The sequence below is a fragment of the Sus scrofa genome, chromosome 2 (assembly GCF_054392235.1).
Source record: "Sus scrofa isolate SSC_HxYL_T2T_F1_AM1 chromosome 2, Sscrofa_HxYL_maternal_Yorkshire_Landrace_v2.0, whole genome shotgun sequence".
NCBI lineage: Eukaryota > Metazoa > Chordata > Mammalia > Artiodactyla > Suidae > Sus > Sus scrofa.
The window spans coordinates 48,108,769-48,127,364 of NC_139384.1; the positions used below are offsets into that span (position 1 = coordinate 48,108,769).

Here is an 18,596-nt window from a genome sequence, read left to right on the forward strand (position 1 = left end):
TGCTTCTGAATTTTGAGAATGTAATATCAAATTAGGAGAACAAACGGCCTGAAAGGTTTAGAAGGGAATACTACCTTGACCTAAAATAGGGCCAGGAATAATCATATCTAATCTGCCAGAGTGGCAAAGCTTGATAATTCTGGGGATATTGGATAGTGCACTGAGAAGGGTTTTGTTCTAGTAGTGGGACAAAATTGGCCCTAGACAAAATGCTGTTCTGGTACGGTATAACAAAAAGGATCAAACTTTCCAAATACTGCATCTCAAAAGAAAGCTCAGGAATATTTATAGGAATACAAACTATCTAAAACCCAGTAGGTTAAAAATTGGGTACACATGCATCCACTCAAAAATTATCAAGCATATAAAGAAGCAGGGAAATATGACCCATAATGAGAAAAAAACAGTGAATAGAAATACTCTCAGAAACAACATGGGTGATAGAGTTGGTGAACAGAGAAATTAAAACAGTTACTATAACTGTATTCCATATGTTCAAGAAGCTGGAGGAAAGACTGAATATTGAATATGTTAAGTAGAGACATGGAAAATGTAAAAAGATAAAAATCAACTTCCAGAAATTAAAACTACAGTGTTTGCAATGAAAAATACACTGGATAGGATTAAAAGCAGAAGTAATGTCTGAAAAGTTTCTAAATTTGATGAAAACTCTAAAGCTCAACAAACCCTGAGCACAAGAAATATGAAGAAAATTAAAAGGTGCATTATAGAGAAATTGCTTAAAAACAGTGATAAAAGAGAAAATCTGAAAAATAACTGGCGGGGGCGGGGAACACATTGCTCCAGCGGATCAGAGATAAGGATGAGAGCAGTCATATTGTTTCTCAAAGGAGGTGATACACGGAAGATGGTGGCACAGCATCTTTCACGTGCTGAGAGAAAAAGCTGTTGCCTAGAATTCAGTATCTAAAAGTTTATTTCGAAAAGACTTCTCCCAGGTATACAAAAAGTGAAAGAATTTATTGTGAAAAGAAGGAAAACCATACCCAATGGAAATCTGGATCTAAACAAAGAAACGAAGAATACTTTTACCTGTTATATGGGTAAATATAAATTACTTTTATTAATTAAATCTCCTTAAAACATAATTGGATATTTAAAGCAAAAATAATAACAAGATATTGTGAGGTAATAGGTAATAATGACCAAAAGAGCAGGAGAAAGAAACAGTATCGTTAAAAGGTTCTCAAACTATACATGAATTGGCATAATATTATTTGGATCAGGTAATGATGAGTGGAAAATGTATAAACTCTAAAGCAGTCATAAAAATAACATGATACATAGTTTATTAGCCAACAAAGAAGAAGAATTATAAACACAATATAGTTAACTGAAAAGAAGGCAGCTTTTGATAAGTAGAACAAGAATAAATGGGATGATTAGGCAACAAATTATAGGATGACTCAACTGTATCAATAATCATGTTAAATGTAAATAATATAAACACCTCAAAAGGCAGACATTGTCAGGTTGGATAAAAAGCAAAGCTATAAGAAATAAACTTTCGACATAAAGACACAAGTAGGTGAAAGGTACAAAGGATGATGTAAGGTAGACCATGCTAATACTCATGAAAAGAAAGTTGAAGTGGCAATGTAAATGTCAGACCAAGTAGGTTTTGGAGCAAAGAATGTTACCAAGAATAAAGAAATTAATTCGTCGAGGGAACTTAACAATCCTAAGTTTATTCAGGTACCAAAGAACAGCCTCAAAATTCTTAAAGCAAAAATTGAAAGAACTGCAAGGAGAAATAGACACATTCGCACTTATAGTCAGATGTTTCAATGTCTCTCTCAGTAATTGAGCAAGTAGAAAGAAAATCAGTGAGGATATAGATGGTTTGAACAGCACTGTTGAGCAACTCATCCTAACTGATGTTTAGTGAACATTCCACTCAGTAGTAGCAGAATACACATCTTTTGAAATGGGAATGGGTCATAGAACAATTTTCAATACAGTTAAAGGGGTTCTAGTCAGATGGTATATGTTCTTTGACCACATTGGTATCCAAATGGAACTCAGTAACAGAAAGACACCTAGAAAATCTCCAAATACAGGGAAACTAAGATACATTTAATTAACCCTTGATACAAAGGAAAAAAAGGGACATTACAAAGTATTAGGAAGTGAATGATAACTAAAGCAGCATATCAAAATTTATGGGATGCTACTAAAGAAATGTAGAGAGAGAAATTTATAGCATTAAATGTTTGTATTAGGAAAGAAAAAAGCTCTTAATATGGTGGCTGTCTTCCACCTTAAGAACTGTAAGAAAAAGAAAGCAAATTAAAACCGTAATAATCGGAAGAAGAAAGGTAATAAAGATAAGAATGGAAACCAATGAAATTAAAAATAGAAAAACCACAGGAAAAGTAAATAAAAAACCCCAAACTGGTTTTCAGAAGCTCAATCAAGTGACAGATCTAATCTAGCCAGAATGATCAGATAAAAAAAAAACAAAGATATAAATTCAGCAGTGGGAGAAATAACCTCACTTCAAATCTTAATAGATACTTAAAAGATAATGAAGAAATACTGTAAACAACTTTTATACCAATAAATTCAACAAGTAGATGAAATAGACCTAGTCCTTAAAAGGCACAAACTACCAAAGCTCACTTAAGAAAAAAATAATCTGAGTAGTACTGTATGTTAAAAAAAAAATAAAAATTTTTTGTTGGAAAAACCTCTCCTCAAAGAAAACTCTAGGCCACTTTTACCAAACTGTTTTTGCCAAACCTATTCCAGAAAGTTGAAGAGGAAAGAATTCTTCCCAACTCATTATATGAAGCCAGTGTTACTCTGATACCAAATCAGAAAAAGACATAAAGCTACAGCTTGATATGTCTCTGAAACATATATGTAAAAATTCTTAATTAAAATTTTAGTAAATAGGAGATACCACTGTGGTACAGTGGGTTAATAATTTGACCTGTCTCTGTGGAGGCACTGGTTTGATCCCTGGCCCAGCACAGTGGGTTAAGGATCTAGCTGGCATTGCTGCACCTGTGGCATAAGCCACAGATGTGGCTCGAATTTGATCCCTTGCCCGGAAACTTCCATGGGCCAAGGGTGCAGCTGAAAAAGGAAAATAAATTTTTTTTTTAAGTGAACAGAATTCAGTATATGAAAAGAACAGTGTATCATCGTACAAATGGAGTTTATTCTATGAATACAATGTCGATTTAACAGGCAGAAGTGAATCAGTATAACTCATCGTATTAATAGACCAAAAAGGGAAAAATCGTATGAACTCAATAGATGCAGAAAAAAAAAAAACCCATTCGACAAAATCCAGCATCCGTTCCTGATCAAAACTCTTTATAAGCAGAATAGTGAGGAACTTTATTAACCTGATGAAGGGCACCTGCAATAAAACCCTGCAACTAACAGCTTGCTTAATGGTGAAAGACTAAATGCTTTGTCCCTAAGATCAGAAACAAGTCAAAAGTACCCCCTCACCACTGCTGTCTTGGAAATTCAAGGCAGTGAGGTTGGGCCAGAAAAAGAATGAAAGGGAGCCATTTCAGCAAGGTAACAGCAAAACTGTCTTTCTTTATTAGCAAGTAGCATGATTGTGTGTGTAGAAAGCGTATGGCATTTATTAAAAAGCAAACAAACCACCTGGATAAGTGAGTATAGCATATTTTCAGAGACTAAAATAAAGATACAAAGATTATTATTCTGCTTTTGCAGAGAAAAATGTGTATCATTGAAAAAAGATGAGAAGAATGTTGGTTCTGTATGGGTGATAGTTTCCTAAATTTTGTTTATTTTTTCTTTTTGCCGATGTATAATTTTCTAACTTTTTGTAAATGTTCACTCTCATGGTAGTGACAGCAATGAAAGTTATTTTTTTTTTCAGAAATATAACTTTTAAGCTCCATAATATAAATATAAATGTAACAGTGTTGAATATTTTTAGGTAAATATCACTCTTCCAACCCCCTACATTTAAAATATATAGGGCATTTTACTTATATTCAGTTAGTGTTTTCTTCTGGCCTGCCGTTTTATGTGTCATCAGCAGTGCCACCCTCCCCTGCCTACCTGCCTTCATCTCTTCATGTAAGGCAGACATTGTGAGGGTTTGTGGTCCTATTCATTATTCGTTTTCCCCACATATTTATTGAGTTTACCAGGTCCTAGGGAATGTGGACACGAAGAGGACCCCGTGACTTCTTGAGGCTTGCCCTGGTCTCCATCCTTACTCACCGCTTGTTTTATCCCAGCCATTCTTGGCTTTCAGTTCCTGGAACTTGGAGTGCCCCTACACGTGCCATTTCCCTTGTCAGGAATACTTCACCCCGCCCCCTCCCAATTCCATACTCTTTGTTTAGTTCTTGGCTTACCTATCACTTCCACAGGGAAGCTCTCCCTGACTTCTTGCCCAGCAGGGCTATAGACTCTCAGAGCACCTTGTACTTTTCCTTGCCATGATTTATCACTGTTGTATTTAATATTTTAAGTAATTACTAGACTGAAATCTTGCTTCTGTCCTGTGCTGAGTTGTTGTGCAGAGCTGGGCTTCATCCCTATGTGTTGAGCTCTTAAGTCTCCTGGTTCATCTCATAGATGAATCAGCTTGACCTCTGGCTGGAATAACAGCGCAGCCTGTGGTCAAGGATTAGGTGGAGCAGATCTGATTGTTAATACTCAAACACAACTCTTGGAATTTCAGGTAACGCAGGAAGAAGGACAGCAGTTGGCACGGCAGCTTAAGGTAACATACATGGAGGCATCTGCAAAGATTAGGATGAATGTGGATCAGGCTTTCCATGAACTTGTCCGGGTTATAAGGTAAGCAAAACAGGTTTTAGAAGTTTTAAATGTTTGAATTTGACAGGTAGTCGCATTATGCTTTTGAAAACACTTAGCCGAGAAAAAAATTACCATTAAATGTTTAGTAAGAAAGGAAATTGTATGTAGGGGTGATTCTGTTCTGAGAAGGAATGAATTTTTGACAGAGTTTGTTACAATTTTTAATTGTATATGTATTCTAGTTACTTCCTACATAAAAAGCCTAATTTTATTGTATTGAAGTAGAGTACATATAGGGATTCCGAAAAGCATCTGTGCAGCTTCCAAAGGTGGCGACGACAGCAGCAAAGCCTTGAGTGTTAACTTCTGCCAGATCCTGTACTGAGTGCTTCACGTGATTGTTACATTTAGTTCTCTTCACAGCCCAATGATAGCCCCCCTCTCAGATGAGAAACCAAGTAGAGAGGTTAAATAATTTGAACATATTAAATGGCAGAGCTGGCACTTAAACCTGGCACTTAAACCTGTGTCTGATTCCAGAACATGTGCTCTTAGCTTTGCTTCTTACCTACTCCTCCCCGGGTATGAAGAAGCCAGGTAGTAAGAATACAGCAGTCTCACAGGGCCGGAAGTGTGATGTCCAGACTTCATGGAGGCTTTCTGTTAGCTGGCCTAAGAGGTCCCTGTGGTACAGAAAGTGTTAACGAGTTCCAGGAAGCTTGAGGTGATAAGTGAGGCCGGCTGGAGCTTGTGTGTGTGAGAAAGAGTAAATTGCTTTAGTGGGCAGGGTTTGGTTTTAGGTCTTGTGGCGTATCCCCACTTCACCTTCTGTTCTTAGATTTTCTGGTTTCTCTGCTAGCTAGTTTGACAGGTATATGAAATTAGTTTGTATTAGTTGTATATCTAAGGTGACATCTTGAACTTTTTTTTCAAAGCCCCTTACCAGGGCATCTCTTTGTGAGGGGGAAAAGAAGTGATGATTGTATTTTTATTTTTCAGTAGTTTGTTAAAAATCCAACTTCTGTTATTTTTTCATGAGCACAGAGTTTGGGTTTTACAGAATGAAAAGATTTGGGAGGTGAATGGTGGTGTACAACATTGTGAATATATTTAAAGCCACCGAACTGTACACTTAAAAATGGTTAAAATGGTAAATTTTGTTATGTGTATTTTACCACTCACATGCCAGTGCTCTCTTAAAATAATGTTTATTGCTTTTTTGAACTATTTTGTCCTTAGTTTTGATCTTTAGAATCAATCCATACCCATCAGTCAGTCAGGAGTGAAGAGTGGGTAAAGGAGACTTTTTTATGCCAGATACTGTTAGGCATTTGAACATAACAAAATCTTCTTTAATCCTCAAAGCAACTATGAAAGGTAGAGTTTTATTTTTATTATCCCTTCTAAAAAACTGGTTCAGAGGGGTCAACCAGCTTGTCCAAAAGGGACTTGTAGCTACAGAGTGGCAGAGCAGGGATAGGAATGGCATACCTCATAAGGCCAGGTCCTCTGTGTCCTACTCTAGTGATGGATATTCATTCCTATGGATACCTTGGAGTCATGGATTGCAAACTGAAAGGAACTTAGACGTTATTGCCTTCGACATCTCATCTAATTGAAGACTCGCCTATAAAGGAAACTCAAAGACAGCTTGGCTTATGCTCATGTTGAAGTATTTGTGCCTGCCCCCTGCCCCAAAGATATGTTTTGATTCTCTAGTTGAAATTTAACATTGGAAAGCCTATGCAACATTCTCGCTCAACATTAACCTGCATTTGTAATAATGTATTACCAAAAAGACAATTATCTGTAGATTTTTCTATCTTACAGGAAATTTCAAGAGCAGGAATGTCCTCCTTCACCAGAACCAACACGGAAGGAAAAAGACAAGAAAGGCTGCCATTGTGTCATTTTCTAAGAATCCCTTGAATTTTAGCTACCAACTGCCAGGAAAAGCCCTCATCTTCTTCTCTCCTTACGGTTTACATCATGTTGGTACCTTTCTAGCCTTAGACAAATGATCACCATGGTAGCCTTAGATCAAGATGCTGGCTAATCTTTTCTATGAAGCTAATCCAATGGTCATTTCAAGACAGATTTAAAGGAAACACTAAGGCTGCTTCAAAGATTATCTGATTCCTTTAATATATATATATATACACATATATATATATATATATACACACAGACACATTCTTTTTTAAGGGCTTACTTTTAATAAGGATGAATCAGTTTTGGAACCTAAGTTTTGCCAAGCCGAAGTCATAGGTTGTGAAATAACTTTTAACTTCTGGAATCATATTGCCTACTGTTAGTCTAAATAGAACCATAGGGAGTTTTTTTTTTAATGTGAGTTTTTGCCTATCTCTAAAAATTTTGATGTCAATTTTAGTTAACCTTAAATACACTGAATTGAATCCATAAAAGTGAGACATCTCAGACCTTTACTGACGCTTACAGACTTTGTTTTCCAGTGGCCAAGATACCAAATGCCTCTTGTATTTATAGATTAAAAATTGTGTGTAAAGCCTTTACTATTACTCCTATTCTTAAAGATAGTATTCTTTGTGGCCAAATATTTGGACTCATTCTGGACTTAGGCGTTTCACTGTTATTGGTTTTTTAATTTAACTCTTTTCACAGCCGTGTTGAGAGTAAAAATAAATAATTTCTGTCTGTCTTCCTTTTCAAGTATTTCTGGATAAGGGATTCAAAAAACTAAAACTTTTTGTTTGTAATATAAAATATGGAATTGATCTTTCCAGGGTCAGAGATGATTAATGTTTTTGCTATATACTTTTATACATTATTTTCTTATCAAACTAGTTAACAAGTATTTTTATATGTTTGTAAGCAAATATGCTTTCACAGCATACCTTGTGTATATGTAAAGATAAGTATTTAATTCTCACTGTTCACTTTTAACTGACAAAGAAAAGAACGTGAAAACTACAGAAACTGTGGTAGAACCTTACTTGCTGTTCCGGTCCTGGTTGTACCCACCTTTGGCCAGTCACATAGCTACTCAAGAGACCTTCCCAATAGAGTACAACAGGATGAGAAGCTGAAATCACTTCCGATAGCCCCTGCTAGATACTGACTGTTATGTCAAGTAGTAAGTGGTAAACCTTTTAATGACAATTAGTATAACTGTGGATGGCTTATGATTTTGTTTTTACTTCTGTGGATTGTGTTTAAACAATTCAAAGTTATGTTCTTGATTTTGAGATACTAAGTGGTATTGCACAGTTGTCACTTTATTGAATGTGTACAACAGTCCCATGGAGTTTATAAAGCGTACCCTTGTATAGCTTCAGGTGCTAGAATTAAAATTGATCTGTTACCACAAGATGATGCTTGACGACTTGTTATTTTGGTGGTTTATTGAAGGAATGAGTGTCGGAGGAAACTTATTTTAGTAGCACTATGCCTTTTCCTTAGGATTTGAATCTAAAGTTCAAGACAGGTTATTTAGCCGCTGAACTTGAAGTGAAATGGCTTGGTGTTTTTAGTGATTTCCTGAATATATTCTTAAGTCAGTCTTTCTTAAACTTTTTTTCTGTGGTGTGCTCTCACAGAGATTCCAGCTGTAGAGGAGAGAGGAGTGTGAATACCTGCACATACACCCTCTCTGAGGATGAAGCCTAGAACAGCTGAAGCAAAGTAAACAAATTTATTTGAATGCTAATTAAAATTACTGCTCAGGGAGCTACCACATTTATCCTGTGGCTTCTGATGCTATAGCTCTGTCCTTGTGAGTACTTTCAGTTGGGAAATTTATTTATCGTTGGTAACTTTAGATAATGAGAGACTATATAATATTGAAATTTAGTGGGAAACCTTTTATTTTATTCTGAATAGATGATTTGTAGGAAAGCAGCCTAGAAATTAAATTTTGATATCTCAGAGTACTTTTTTTTCCCCTCTGTGCTTCACTTTGGATAATTTTTATTGCCACATCTTCAAGTTCCCTGAGTTTTCTTCTGTAGTTGTTTAATCTGCTGTTAATTCCATCCAATGAATTTTTCATTTCTGACCTTATGTTTTTTCCTTTTCTTCTGTAGAAGTTCTATATTTTTAAAATATATTCTCTTTCTTTCCCTATTATGTTCTTATATTTTTCTTATACAGATCCTCTCAACTGGTTTTTCAAAGAATTGAATCTAATGCCTTATCTGTTGTATGTAGTGAATTAACTTTCTTGTGCATCTAGAGTGGTTCTAGCTGTGTACCATTCTTGGGAGAATTAGGAAATTAATCCCTCATATAACTTTCTATAGGGCTTAATTCTCTCACAGAACCCTGGTTGAGAAAGGCTGCTTGGAATATTTGAACCTTGTTATTGTAATAGATGTTTTAATATCCTTGTCCACTAATCATTTCTGTAATTTTTTGGATCTGTTTCTATTGACTGATTTTTCTCTAGTCGTGGGTCTCATTTTTCTACTTCATAGCATTGTCTAGTAAGTTTTTATGTTGTTGAGTGCCTAGATTTTGTCACCTTCATGTAAAGATTGTTGGGCTTTGATCTGGTAGGCAGTTAATTTACTTGCAGTTCAGTTTGATCCTTTTAAGGCTTGTCTTTAAACTTCATGTAGTCTCAAGTAGCTTTTTTTTCTTAGGGTAGTTTGGCTCCACTACTAAGATGTGGCCCTTTTGGGGTCTCTACTGAAATTCCCTGTGTGATCAGTGAGGAGTCTTCAATTTGGCTCATGGGGACTCAGGTAATTTTCAGCCCCATATGAGCTCTGGGGAGCCATTCTGTTCACAGCTCCTGGGTCATTCTTTCCCTAGCCTCCTGAAGTTCAGCCTATGCATGTGTATGTCGTAAAATTCAGCCAAGACTTGTTGACCCTCTGCATATTTTTGGAGATCTTTTTCTATGTAGCGCTCTCTCTCCTCCAGAACTTTGTGGCTGCAGCTTCCAGCTGCTTCAGAGTCCCTGATCTCTAGTGTCTGTCTTTTTAGTTCAGGGAAACATTTGTGCCCTGCTTGGAATCTCCATCCCCTCTGCAATCTGGAATGTGCCTCTAGGCAGAAAGCCAGGGCAATCTTAAGGCCTAGTTTATTTGTTTCTATTCCATCCGGGATTGTAATCGTGCTGCCTGGTGTACACTGTTTGAAAACAGTTTTCACATTTTTACTGCAGTTTCTTGATTGTCTAAGGTAGGGGCGTAAATCCAGTTCATGCTACTCCATGACCGGAAGCTGAGGTCTCTCTCATTTGATGTCTATCAAATAATCAGAGGTGCCTTGTAGCCCTCAGTCTGTAACTTGGAATCTTTTCTCACAAAGAATGGCTAGTCTCATAGCATGAATCGTCTTTGCCTGTGTAGCCATTTTTCTCCTCTCTAGCCGACGGGATTGGCAAACTTTGCCTGAAGAGGTCCAGTTAGTAAATATCATCTTGGGCTTTGTGGGCCATGTGGTCTTTGTCCCACTCAACTCTGCCATTGTAGCACCCAAGCAGCTGTAAACAACCTAGAAATGAAGGAGGGTGGCGGTGTTTCAATGAAACCTTATTTGTGGAGTCTGCAATTTGTACTTCATATCATTTTCATATGTCATGAAATATTAAATCTTTTGAATTTTTTCAGAAATGTATTTAAAATTGTAAAAACCTTCCTATATAAAAACAGATGGCAGATTGGTTATGATCTGTGGGCCGCGGTTTGCCAATCCTGCTCTCTAGCACATTTAGCATTTGAGGTTACACTCCCAACTTTAGAATCTCTTATGTATGTGGAAATTCTTTCAAGTAGGATTTCTTGAATTCATAGTTATGAGTTTCTGTCTTAGGATTTTTCTCCCTATATTATTTATTTAGAACTTTACAATGTTTCAGAGTTGGACATTATGCCCTATTGACATACCTCCTACATTGATGATTCTCTACATTTGGGGCTTCAGAGTTTCATAATATAAATTCGTCCCCTACTTGATCCTTTGACCATTAAAATTCAGTGTAAAAAGTTGTATATACTTAAGGTCTAGCCTGCGTTCCCCCTCTTTTCATCACCACTTGTTTAACTTATTTCTTTCCCATTCCTATATGTAGTGATTCCATTGAACAGAAAACTGACAGGTAAATAAAAGGAGATGATAAAATGATCACTTTCAGTATTGCTCAGTCACTTAAGGGTCCTTAACCAGTGACTGCTTTTAAAGTTTCAAAGTACTTTTTAGAAAAAAGGCATTTTAATTTGAACAGATTTCTTTGTGCAAGACTTTATTAGGTGCCCTGGGGAAGTGGATAGATTTCCTTCCTACAAATTACTCAGTATCTAGTAGAAGAAGATGAAGTGTGACAAAAACAAATGATGAGACTGTAGAGTTAAGGTAGTGTGTGAGGAGCATGCATGCAGAAAGTTGTCAGGTCCAGGAGAAGTGATGGTATGTATTCCTCCTGGAAAATCTAAGGAGGCTTAGCTTCTTAATTAGAAGTGATGTTTTCACTGGAGCTTGACAGAATGGTAGGCTTTGATGTGGGTAGAGAGAAGAAAAGTGAGGTGGGGAAAAGCCTGGGCAGAAGTACAGAGCTGGCAGCATGAAGGGTGCATTCTGGGATTGGAAGCTTAATCTAAAAGGATTTTAAGGAGTTCCCATCGTGGAGCAGTGGTTAACGAATCCGACTAGGAACCATGAGGTTGCGGGTTCGATCCCTGGCCTCGCTCAGTGGGTTGAGGATCCGGCGTTGCTGTGAGCTGTGGTGTATGTAGGTTGCAGACACGGCTCAGATCCTGCGTTGCTGTGGCTCTGGTGTAGGCCGGTGGCTACAACTCCTATTTGTTTGACCCCTAGCCTGGGAAACTCTGTATGCCGCGGGAGCGGCCCAAGAAATGGCAAGAAGGACCCCCCCCCCCAAAATAAATAAATAAATAAAATAAAAGGATTTTAGGTGCAGTGGGGAAGAACATGACTGGGCTTGGGTTGTGGAGGGCTTTAATATTATGACCCTTCTGTATATACTGGGAAACTGCTGGGAATTCTGAACAAGAAATGCCTGAATCAAATCTAGCAGAGCGGTGACAGAGCCGTGTGGATTTAAGGAAAGGTGGCCAGATGAGAGGTTATCTGAATCACTGAATCAGTTCTCTTTCCATTTGTTCTGCCACTTTTATCTAAGCCCCTCTGATCTCACACCCACATTATTATTATAATGGCCTTGGAAGTAGTCTTTATTTGCATTTTGCCCCCACAAAGATGTTCTTTCAGTGTAGCCAAAGGGGTCTTTTTTAGGCCATAAATTAAATGTTACACTGTTGCTTAAAATCTGTCCTCATCTCAGTGCCCTTGGACTAACATCTGAATCCCTTACCAGGGTGTACAAGGAAACTTTTTGCAGGATCTGTCCTCTTTCTGCCTCTCACTTACATTCAAGCTGACTTGCTTTCTCACACCCTAGAACTTGCTGAATGTTTTCCAAATCACTTGCTTTACTGTTGTAATTACCGGTTTCACCCATTTGCTTCTTGGCTTAGATGCCACCTCAGAGAGCCCCCTAGGACCACCCCATCGTAATACCTCACTGCCCTGTATTTGCTTCATGACAGTTACCCATCTGTGATTTTGTCTTGTCTGACCTCTACCTTAATGTCATAAGCTCCCCGAGGGCAGAACTGTGTCTGTTGGGTTTCCTGCTTTACCTGTATTACCTGGCATGGGCAGAAAATCATTTGATGAATGCATAAGGAGCACAGGCAGCCTTATAGTAATAGAAATAAAATATATGGTGATCGTGGCACTTACGTACAGGGTTAGCCCAGGAGGCACTGGTGAATGGGGCTTGGAGCTCAAAAGAAGAGACTGGATTAAAAGTGCAGATTTGAAATTGGTCTGTTTTGAGCTAATGATAGAAGGGGGGTGGGGGTTGAGGTAGAAAGTGCTTTTGAGAGAAGGTCCAGGGTTTTAAACTTTGGGGGGAAGTTGAAAGATTAAAAGGCAGGAAAAAGACAAGAGAAAAGCAGCCCATAGTTGGTGGTGAAGAGCTTTGAGTGCTGTGCAAAGATTGGGGAGTAAGGGGCAGCGGTGCTTGTTTCGAGGTTGCTGATGAGTTTGGGAGGTTTGATTCAGTCATATGCTAGTGGCCACCAGATTATAGTGGGTTGTGGTGTGATTGGAGGGCAAGGAAGTGGAGGAGGTATGTTTGGGCTACTACTTAGAGAAATTCCATGGCACAATCAGAGGGTGTTGGGGCAGTTGTCTTTCACGATCAGGTAGGATGTTAGAGGAATAAGAAAAAGAGCCAGTGCAGGGCGCTCAGACTAGGTATGTAGGATACAAGTGTGGAAGAAGATGTTACCGTTTAGGTGCATAAGCATTTGAGAGATTCAAAAACATATGGCTTGCAGGTGACATCCCTTTTTGACCAGTGTGTGACAGTTGCTTAGTGCAGTGCTTCTCAGACTGAGACGAAGAGCCAGTTAAAAAAATTTTTGCATCTTCACTATCATGGAATGATAGAGTTAACTGTAAAAGGTTTTGAACGTTTTAAATTTCTGTCTCTCATCTTAGGAGGGTAATGTGGATGTGCTCAGGCTACACATCTCTCTTTGTGTGGCACTAATTAGCGGATGAGGGAGCCGGCGATCTAGGTATTTTTCACAAGTGGTCCTTCTGACTTTCTAGATGGGCTAGTCACTTCCAGGTTAAGCTCCCGCAGTAGGAGTTGCATGCTAACACTAGGGGGAAAGATAAAAGGTTCTGCTCCAAGACTATTGAAAAGAAGTCAGTAGTCTTGAATAAGATGTTGGCCCCTTTCCCTCCCGCTAATACTTAGCATTTTTTGAAGTAAAGGAAAACTGTGTAAACACGTAACAGTTAAACCATGAGAATTATTACCTTAAATATGAGTGCTATTAAAATAGGAGAATTTCTGCCTGTCATTTCAAAAGCCAGGAAGTAGTTAAGGACATATTCTGAGTTTTATGAAGAATTTAGAGCAATATGAGAAAATGATAATGATAGATAATGAATGCTGAGTGAAAAGTCTGGAATTGTGCTTTGCTCTGATGATAGCTGGGTAAAACTATTGCATGTGTATTTTATTTGTCAGGAGATTTTCAGTCATAAGTCTGGGTAAAAAAGTATTGCATATGTATTTTATTTGTCAGGACATTTTCAGTCAAAAGTGGTAGAAATGCAGCTCAAGCCAGCTTCACCACAAAGTGGGCATTTACTGGTTTATGAGGAAGCAAGAGACTGAGCAGCTAAAACTGGCGTTCAATGACCTCCTACTGCCAGGATACAATCAGGACTCACTCTCAAGATGGGAACTGGCTGTACCGTGGAGGTGGGGTAGAGAAATCCTTTAGTGTAAGAAAGCTTGTGACAAAGCCTGAGGCCAGAAAAGGTAAAGTGACTGGCCCAGCTCTCACAGGTATTCAGGGGCACAGCAGTGGTTTGAACCCAGGTTCCCCGTGCTTAACCGTTACATGACTTCTGCCTCTGCTCGACAGAGCATGTAAAACCTTCTGAACTGACAGGGTTTCTAAATCAGGGATGCCATTATTTAAATTTGACATTTTAGTACAGATTTTTTGCTCACAGATTTCAAAGGATTTAAATTGAAAATTTATCTTCACACCCGTTAGCATTCAGCTGCTATTTATAGTTTGCTACCAGCATCTCACTCTCTTTCAAAAGGGGCTGTTTTATTTTCATTCATTCTCCCTACTTTGGGCAATATGAAAAACAAAATGAATTGTTCTGTCATGAAAATTAATAGCACGAACATTTGGGTCTTCCTTGATTCTGTGTTGTAATTAGCAATTAAACATTTATGTTTTGTCTTGTTTGGACAATGCTGTCCATTTCTTTAGGATATAAATATTTAACTCTGGGGGAAAGGGGACTGACCGCATAGTCCTGGTACAGTTTAATATTTGACTGCTTTAAACTATAGCCTGAAACATGTGACCTTTTTGTCAGGTCACAGAAATGCACATTTTTGTGTCTTAACATTTTATTTTATTTATTTATTTTTGTCTTTTTAGGGCCACACCAATGGCATATGGAGGTTCCCAGGCTAGGGGTCGAATCAGAGCTGTAGCTGCTGGCCTGCACCACCATCACAGCAACACCAGATCTGAGCCACAACTACGAGCTATGCCACAGATCATGGCAACTCCGGATCCCCAACCCACTGAGCAAGGCCAGGGATTGAACCTGTGCCCTCATGGATACTAGTCAGACTTGTTTTCACTGAGCCACAGCTGGAACTCCTGTGTCTTCACATTTTAGCCATGGACTTGACCTGGACTAAGGTTCTGTTGAGTTGTAGTCATGTGAGAATATGTAATCAATCTTTACTTCCTGGAAGAAGTACACAGACCTTGGCTACACTTAAAACACATTTAATGCACAAAGTTCAAATTAAAACAGCACAGAATCTTTAAATTCTGGGTCTAAAGAAGCCCAGCCTTTATTCTCATTTGCTACAACATATATCCTTCAAATAATGCATTAACAAGATGACAGGTGAGTGACCCCATGTTTGGTTGGGAGATATATCTCTGAACTTACTGTCATCTTAAAATGTGGATGTAAACTGGAGTCTGAGTGGTTTGGCATTGATAAGAATATACACAACAACTATGGTTGTTCTTTATATGGCAATTTTTACTATCTTATAAGCTGTTTACTCTCTTAAGTGGACGTCCAAACAGATGTCATTTTTGTAGTAAAAAGTCTTTATTTCCAAAATGATTGGTTAGCCAGAAAAACTATAAACCAAGACTTTGGTAAGAAAGAGATTTGATGCTTTTTATAAATCCCCCCTTGCAAGCAAAAAAAAAAAAAAAAAAAAAAAAAAACCCTCCAAAACCGAAAAACGAAAAACCAAAGAAAACCACCTAATGTAACAAGAAAAATGTTACCCATTCTCAGCCGTTAACCAGTTGCCTCGTTTTAAGTCTCCAAAATTTAGGATTAAAAATGTACACAGTAGGGACCAAATAACATGAGACACTAGGGTGGCATGTCCTTACCTAGGAATTGCCATTGTATGGAACTTTGATTTTTCATGGTTTGGGAGGAAGGATGCCTCTAGATAGCTAAGAGTAACCTTGCAAAAGTGAGCAGATTCTGTATCAGGACTCTTTTTTGGTCCAAGTAGAAAATTAAACCTCTTATTTCTTTATATTTTGTGTTGCTTTGTGGGAAGAGAAAGCCAGTTCAGTTAAGGATTGAAAAAATAATGTTGGGAACAACCCAAACATCCAAAAGGCTCAAGAATGGTAATAGTGGCCCCTCTAGAGTGAGGGAGCAAAAGGCATATCTTTTTCTGAATGACTGAAATGGATACCTGTAAAAAGACCCAACCTTCTGAATACTGAGTTTTAAAACTAAAACACGAAAGACAGACCCAATGAGTTTTTTATTGAATAGTCTCTCTTGTGTTAAAATGGTACAGATTCAAGGCTATAGCATATATATATATATATGCACACACACATATATATATATATGTTGTGTTTGGAATATCCTGATGTGTTTAATGCAGATTCTTAAAAGTAATGTATTCAGAGCATTGTATGCATCTCTTCCATGGTACATATTTGGATTAAGCATGATAAAGGCGGCCTGCAACAGAAATGAAATGATAATTTTAACAATGAACGAGTTGAGTAAACTGAGGGACTCCACTTGGTAAAATGTCCTTTTACATACTAATCCTTGGTAGTTAGTCTCCCTGAATTTGGTGTGCTTATGAGTGCTCGGAAGGGGTGGAAAACCATGACCTTCCCTGTGGTTGTGTCAGAGAACCAGACCCCTGGTGTGGGGGCTTGACATAGGTTTGAATTCCCAACAGACTTTCCTGCCAAGTTTGATTATGTAACATTCCTTTCTCCCTAGATTTGTCTTATCTCTGAAATACTTTTTCTCTCTACATATAAAATGTTATGACTTAAAAAAACTCTTTCAAGTCCAGACATAGTATTTTTGTTGAAGGAATGGCTTGGTGGGCTGTGGTGACAGACTCAGCAAAATGTTTGCATAACTAAAAAAAAGTTTTCTTGGTAGATACTGGCTTGAAAACTTAAGAGTCTTGTGTCAGAAGATTTAAAAAACTCAGGTTTGGGACTGCTATATATAGAGGCCAGTTTTGCTGCCTGGGTTCTAGTAAGGATCTAGCATCAGAAGGTTCATAAGGCTGGCTTCCTAAGAAAATTTTGTCCAAAAACCCCCTAAAGAAGGGAAAAATAATTTCTAGACTTAGTACCTTTTACCTTAGATATAAGAACTGGTTACCTGACATTCAAATAAAGCAGCCATCATTTCTTTCCTTTGGGGCATCAGGAACCAACATTAAGGGGGTGACATACATGCATTCACAATTTCTCAGTGAAAGAAGAAAAGCTATCCAGCATCAGTGCTTCTCTTCCTGTTTGCCAGCTCCATTTTCCCCAAGAACTATTGATGACTGAGGAGACTCAACAAGGACCCTAAAGTTCCACTAAATGAGAAGAGATGGGCAAACAACAGTTTCCTGCAAGAGCAAGCAGGCCACAGATGAGAACGAGGGGAATCTGCCCTCCACCTGATGGGGGTGGGGGGGACCGTGGACAGAGGCAGAGTTAACCTGCAGACACAGCTGCCTCTCCAGGTGGAGGAGCCCAGGTGGATGCTCCAGAGGGACACACTTCTACTCAGTATGGGTGGCTGACATTATTCTCTTGAGCTGGAGGAGGGCCAGCTGAGGATGAGGGACCCCCCCCCCACCATCTGTGCCACCAAAAAGTATACAGAGGGATGTCCCTGGCACCCCCAAAACTACTGGGCATACTGCACTGCAGAAATGAAAACTAGTGTACACAATTTAAACTGCTTTAAACAAACAAGCAAACAAACAATCCAACCATTGGTGACTCTGGGGGGTCTAGAGTGTAGCCCTAGGGAACGTGTGCCCTTGTTAACATGGATGGACATTGCATGCTCTGATCTCCTTCTTGTCTTTGCAGCTGGTAAACTGGGAGCTTTTGAACCTCTTCTTTACAGTCATGTAGCGTTCCTGAATCCCGCCTCCACACAGTTTGGTGCATTCCGACCAGGCCGTCCAGGGGCGCATCCTGCAGCCTGAAAGCATGAGAAGACCTTGTTAGGCCAGCAGACACTGCACTCTAGGAAACAACTGTCAGCCTTGGTTAGTTGTCTGGGCTCTTATCCACAGTGCCTTGTTGAATTACATAATGGCTAGAGTCCTTATTAAGGACTATTAACTCATATGTGATAGACTGCAAAAAATGGCCATCAGTACCTTGCAGCTCTTCCCTATCAAGGGGCGGAGTCTGTTTCTCCACCTCTTGAATCTGGACTTGGCTATATGACCTGCTTTTTTGGCCAGTGGGATATGAGCAAACCCGCCTTGGAAAAAGCTGTCAGGAACCTTTCTACCACCATGTAAGCAAGGCCAGCTGTATGCTGGAGAGACCACGTGGAGAGAGGCCCCAGAAATGCAGGTGAATCCAGACTAGGCCTTCTAGCCCCAGCTGAACCACCAGCTGACGGTAGCCACTTGAATGACCCCAGAAGAATTATCCCCAAGTCAGGCCAAGCCTCTGCTCTACGGCATCATGTTAATTTCATTTCTCTTTTGGGGTGGCTTGTTAATGCACCAGCCACTCAAGGAGCAATGAATTACTTTCTCTTGGTGTTTTGCTCCCCCAAGTCCTCAGCCTCCCCAGTTCTAAGTAAACTCAGGTATGCTTTATTGTTTTTCTTGTAGTTAGACATGCATTTCTCAAAGAAAACTTCCCTGACCCCAAAATTAGGTTAGGTCTTTAAAAAAAAAAAAAAAGGCTTCTATAGCA

At 38.8% G+C, this 18,596-nt stretch overlaps 2 protein-coding genes across 4 annotated transcripts in view; one reads left to right on the top strand and one right to left on the bottom strand.

Annotated features, from left to right (window-relative positions):
• Window positions 1-8,134, top strand: part of RRAS2 (RAS related 2) — a 71,198-nt gene extending 63,064 nt beyond the window's left edge. The window contains exons 5-6 of one of the 3 annotated variants that reach the window (XM_021083303.2): window positions 4,706-4,824; window positions 6,616-8,134. In XM_021083303.2, coding sequence (XP_020938962.1) covers window positions 4,706-4,824; window positions 6,616-6,703 — 207 coding nt within the window. In that variant the 3' untranslated portion in view covers window positions 6,704-8,134. Of the gene's footprint in view, window positions 1-4,705; window positions 4,825-6,310; window positions 6,538-6,598 lie in introns of those variants that run through there. The other 2 variants (XM_021083301.2, XM_021083302.2) reach the window with 2 other exon arrangements.
• Window positions 8,135-15,458: 7,324 nt separating this feature from the next.
• SPON1 (spondin 1) overlaps window positions 15,459-18,596 on the bottom strand; it is a 334,437-nt gene continuing 331,299 nt past the window's right edge. The window contains exon 16 of the mRNA XM_003122966.7: window positions 15,459-17,862. Within this exon, the coding sequence (XP_003123014.4) occupies window positions 17,699-17,862 (164 nt within the window). The 3' untranslated portion in view covers window positions 15,459-17,698. The remainder of the gene's footprint in view (window positions 17,863-18,596) is intronic.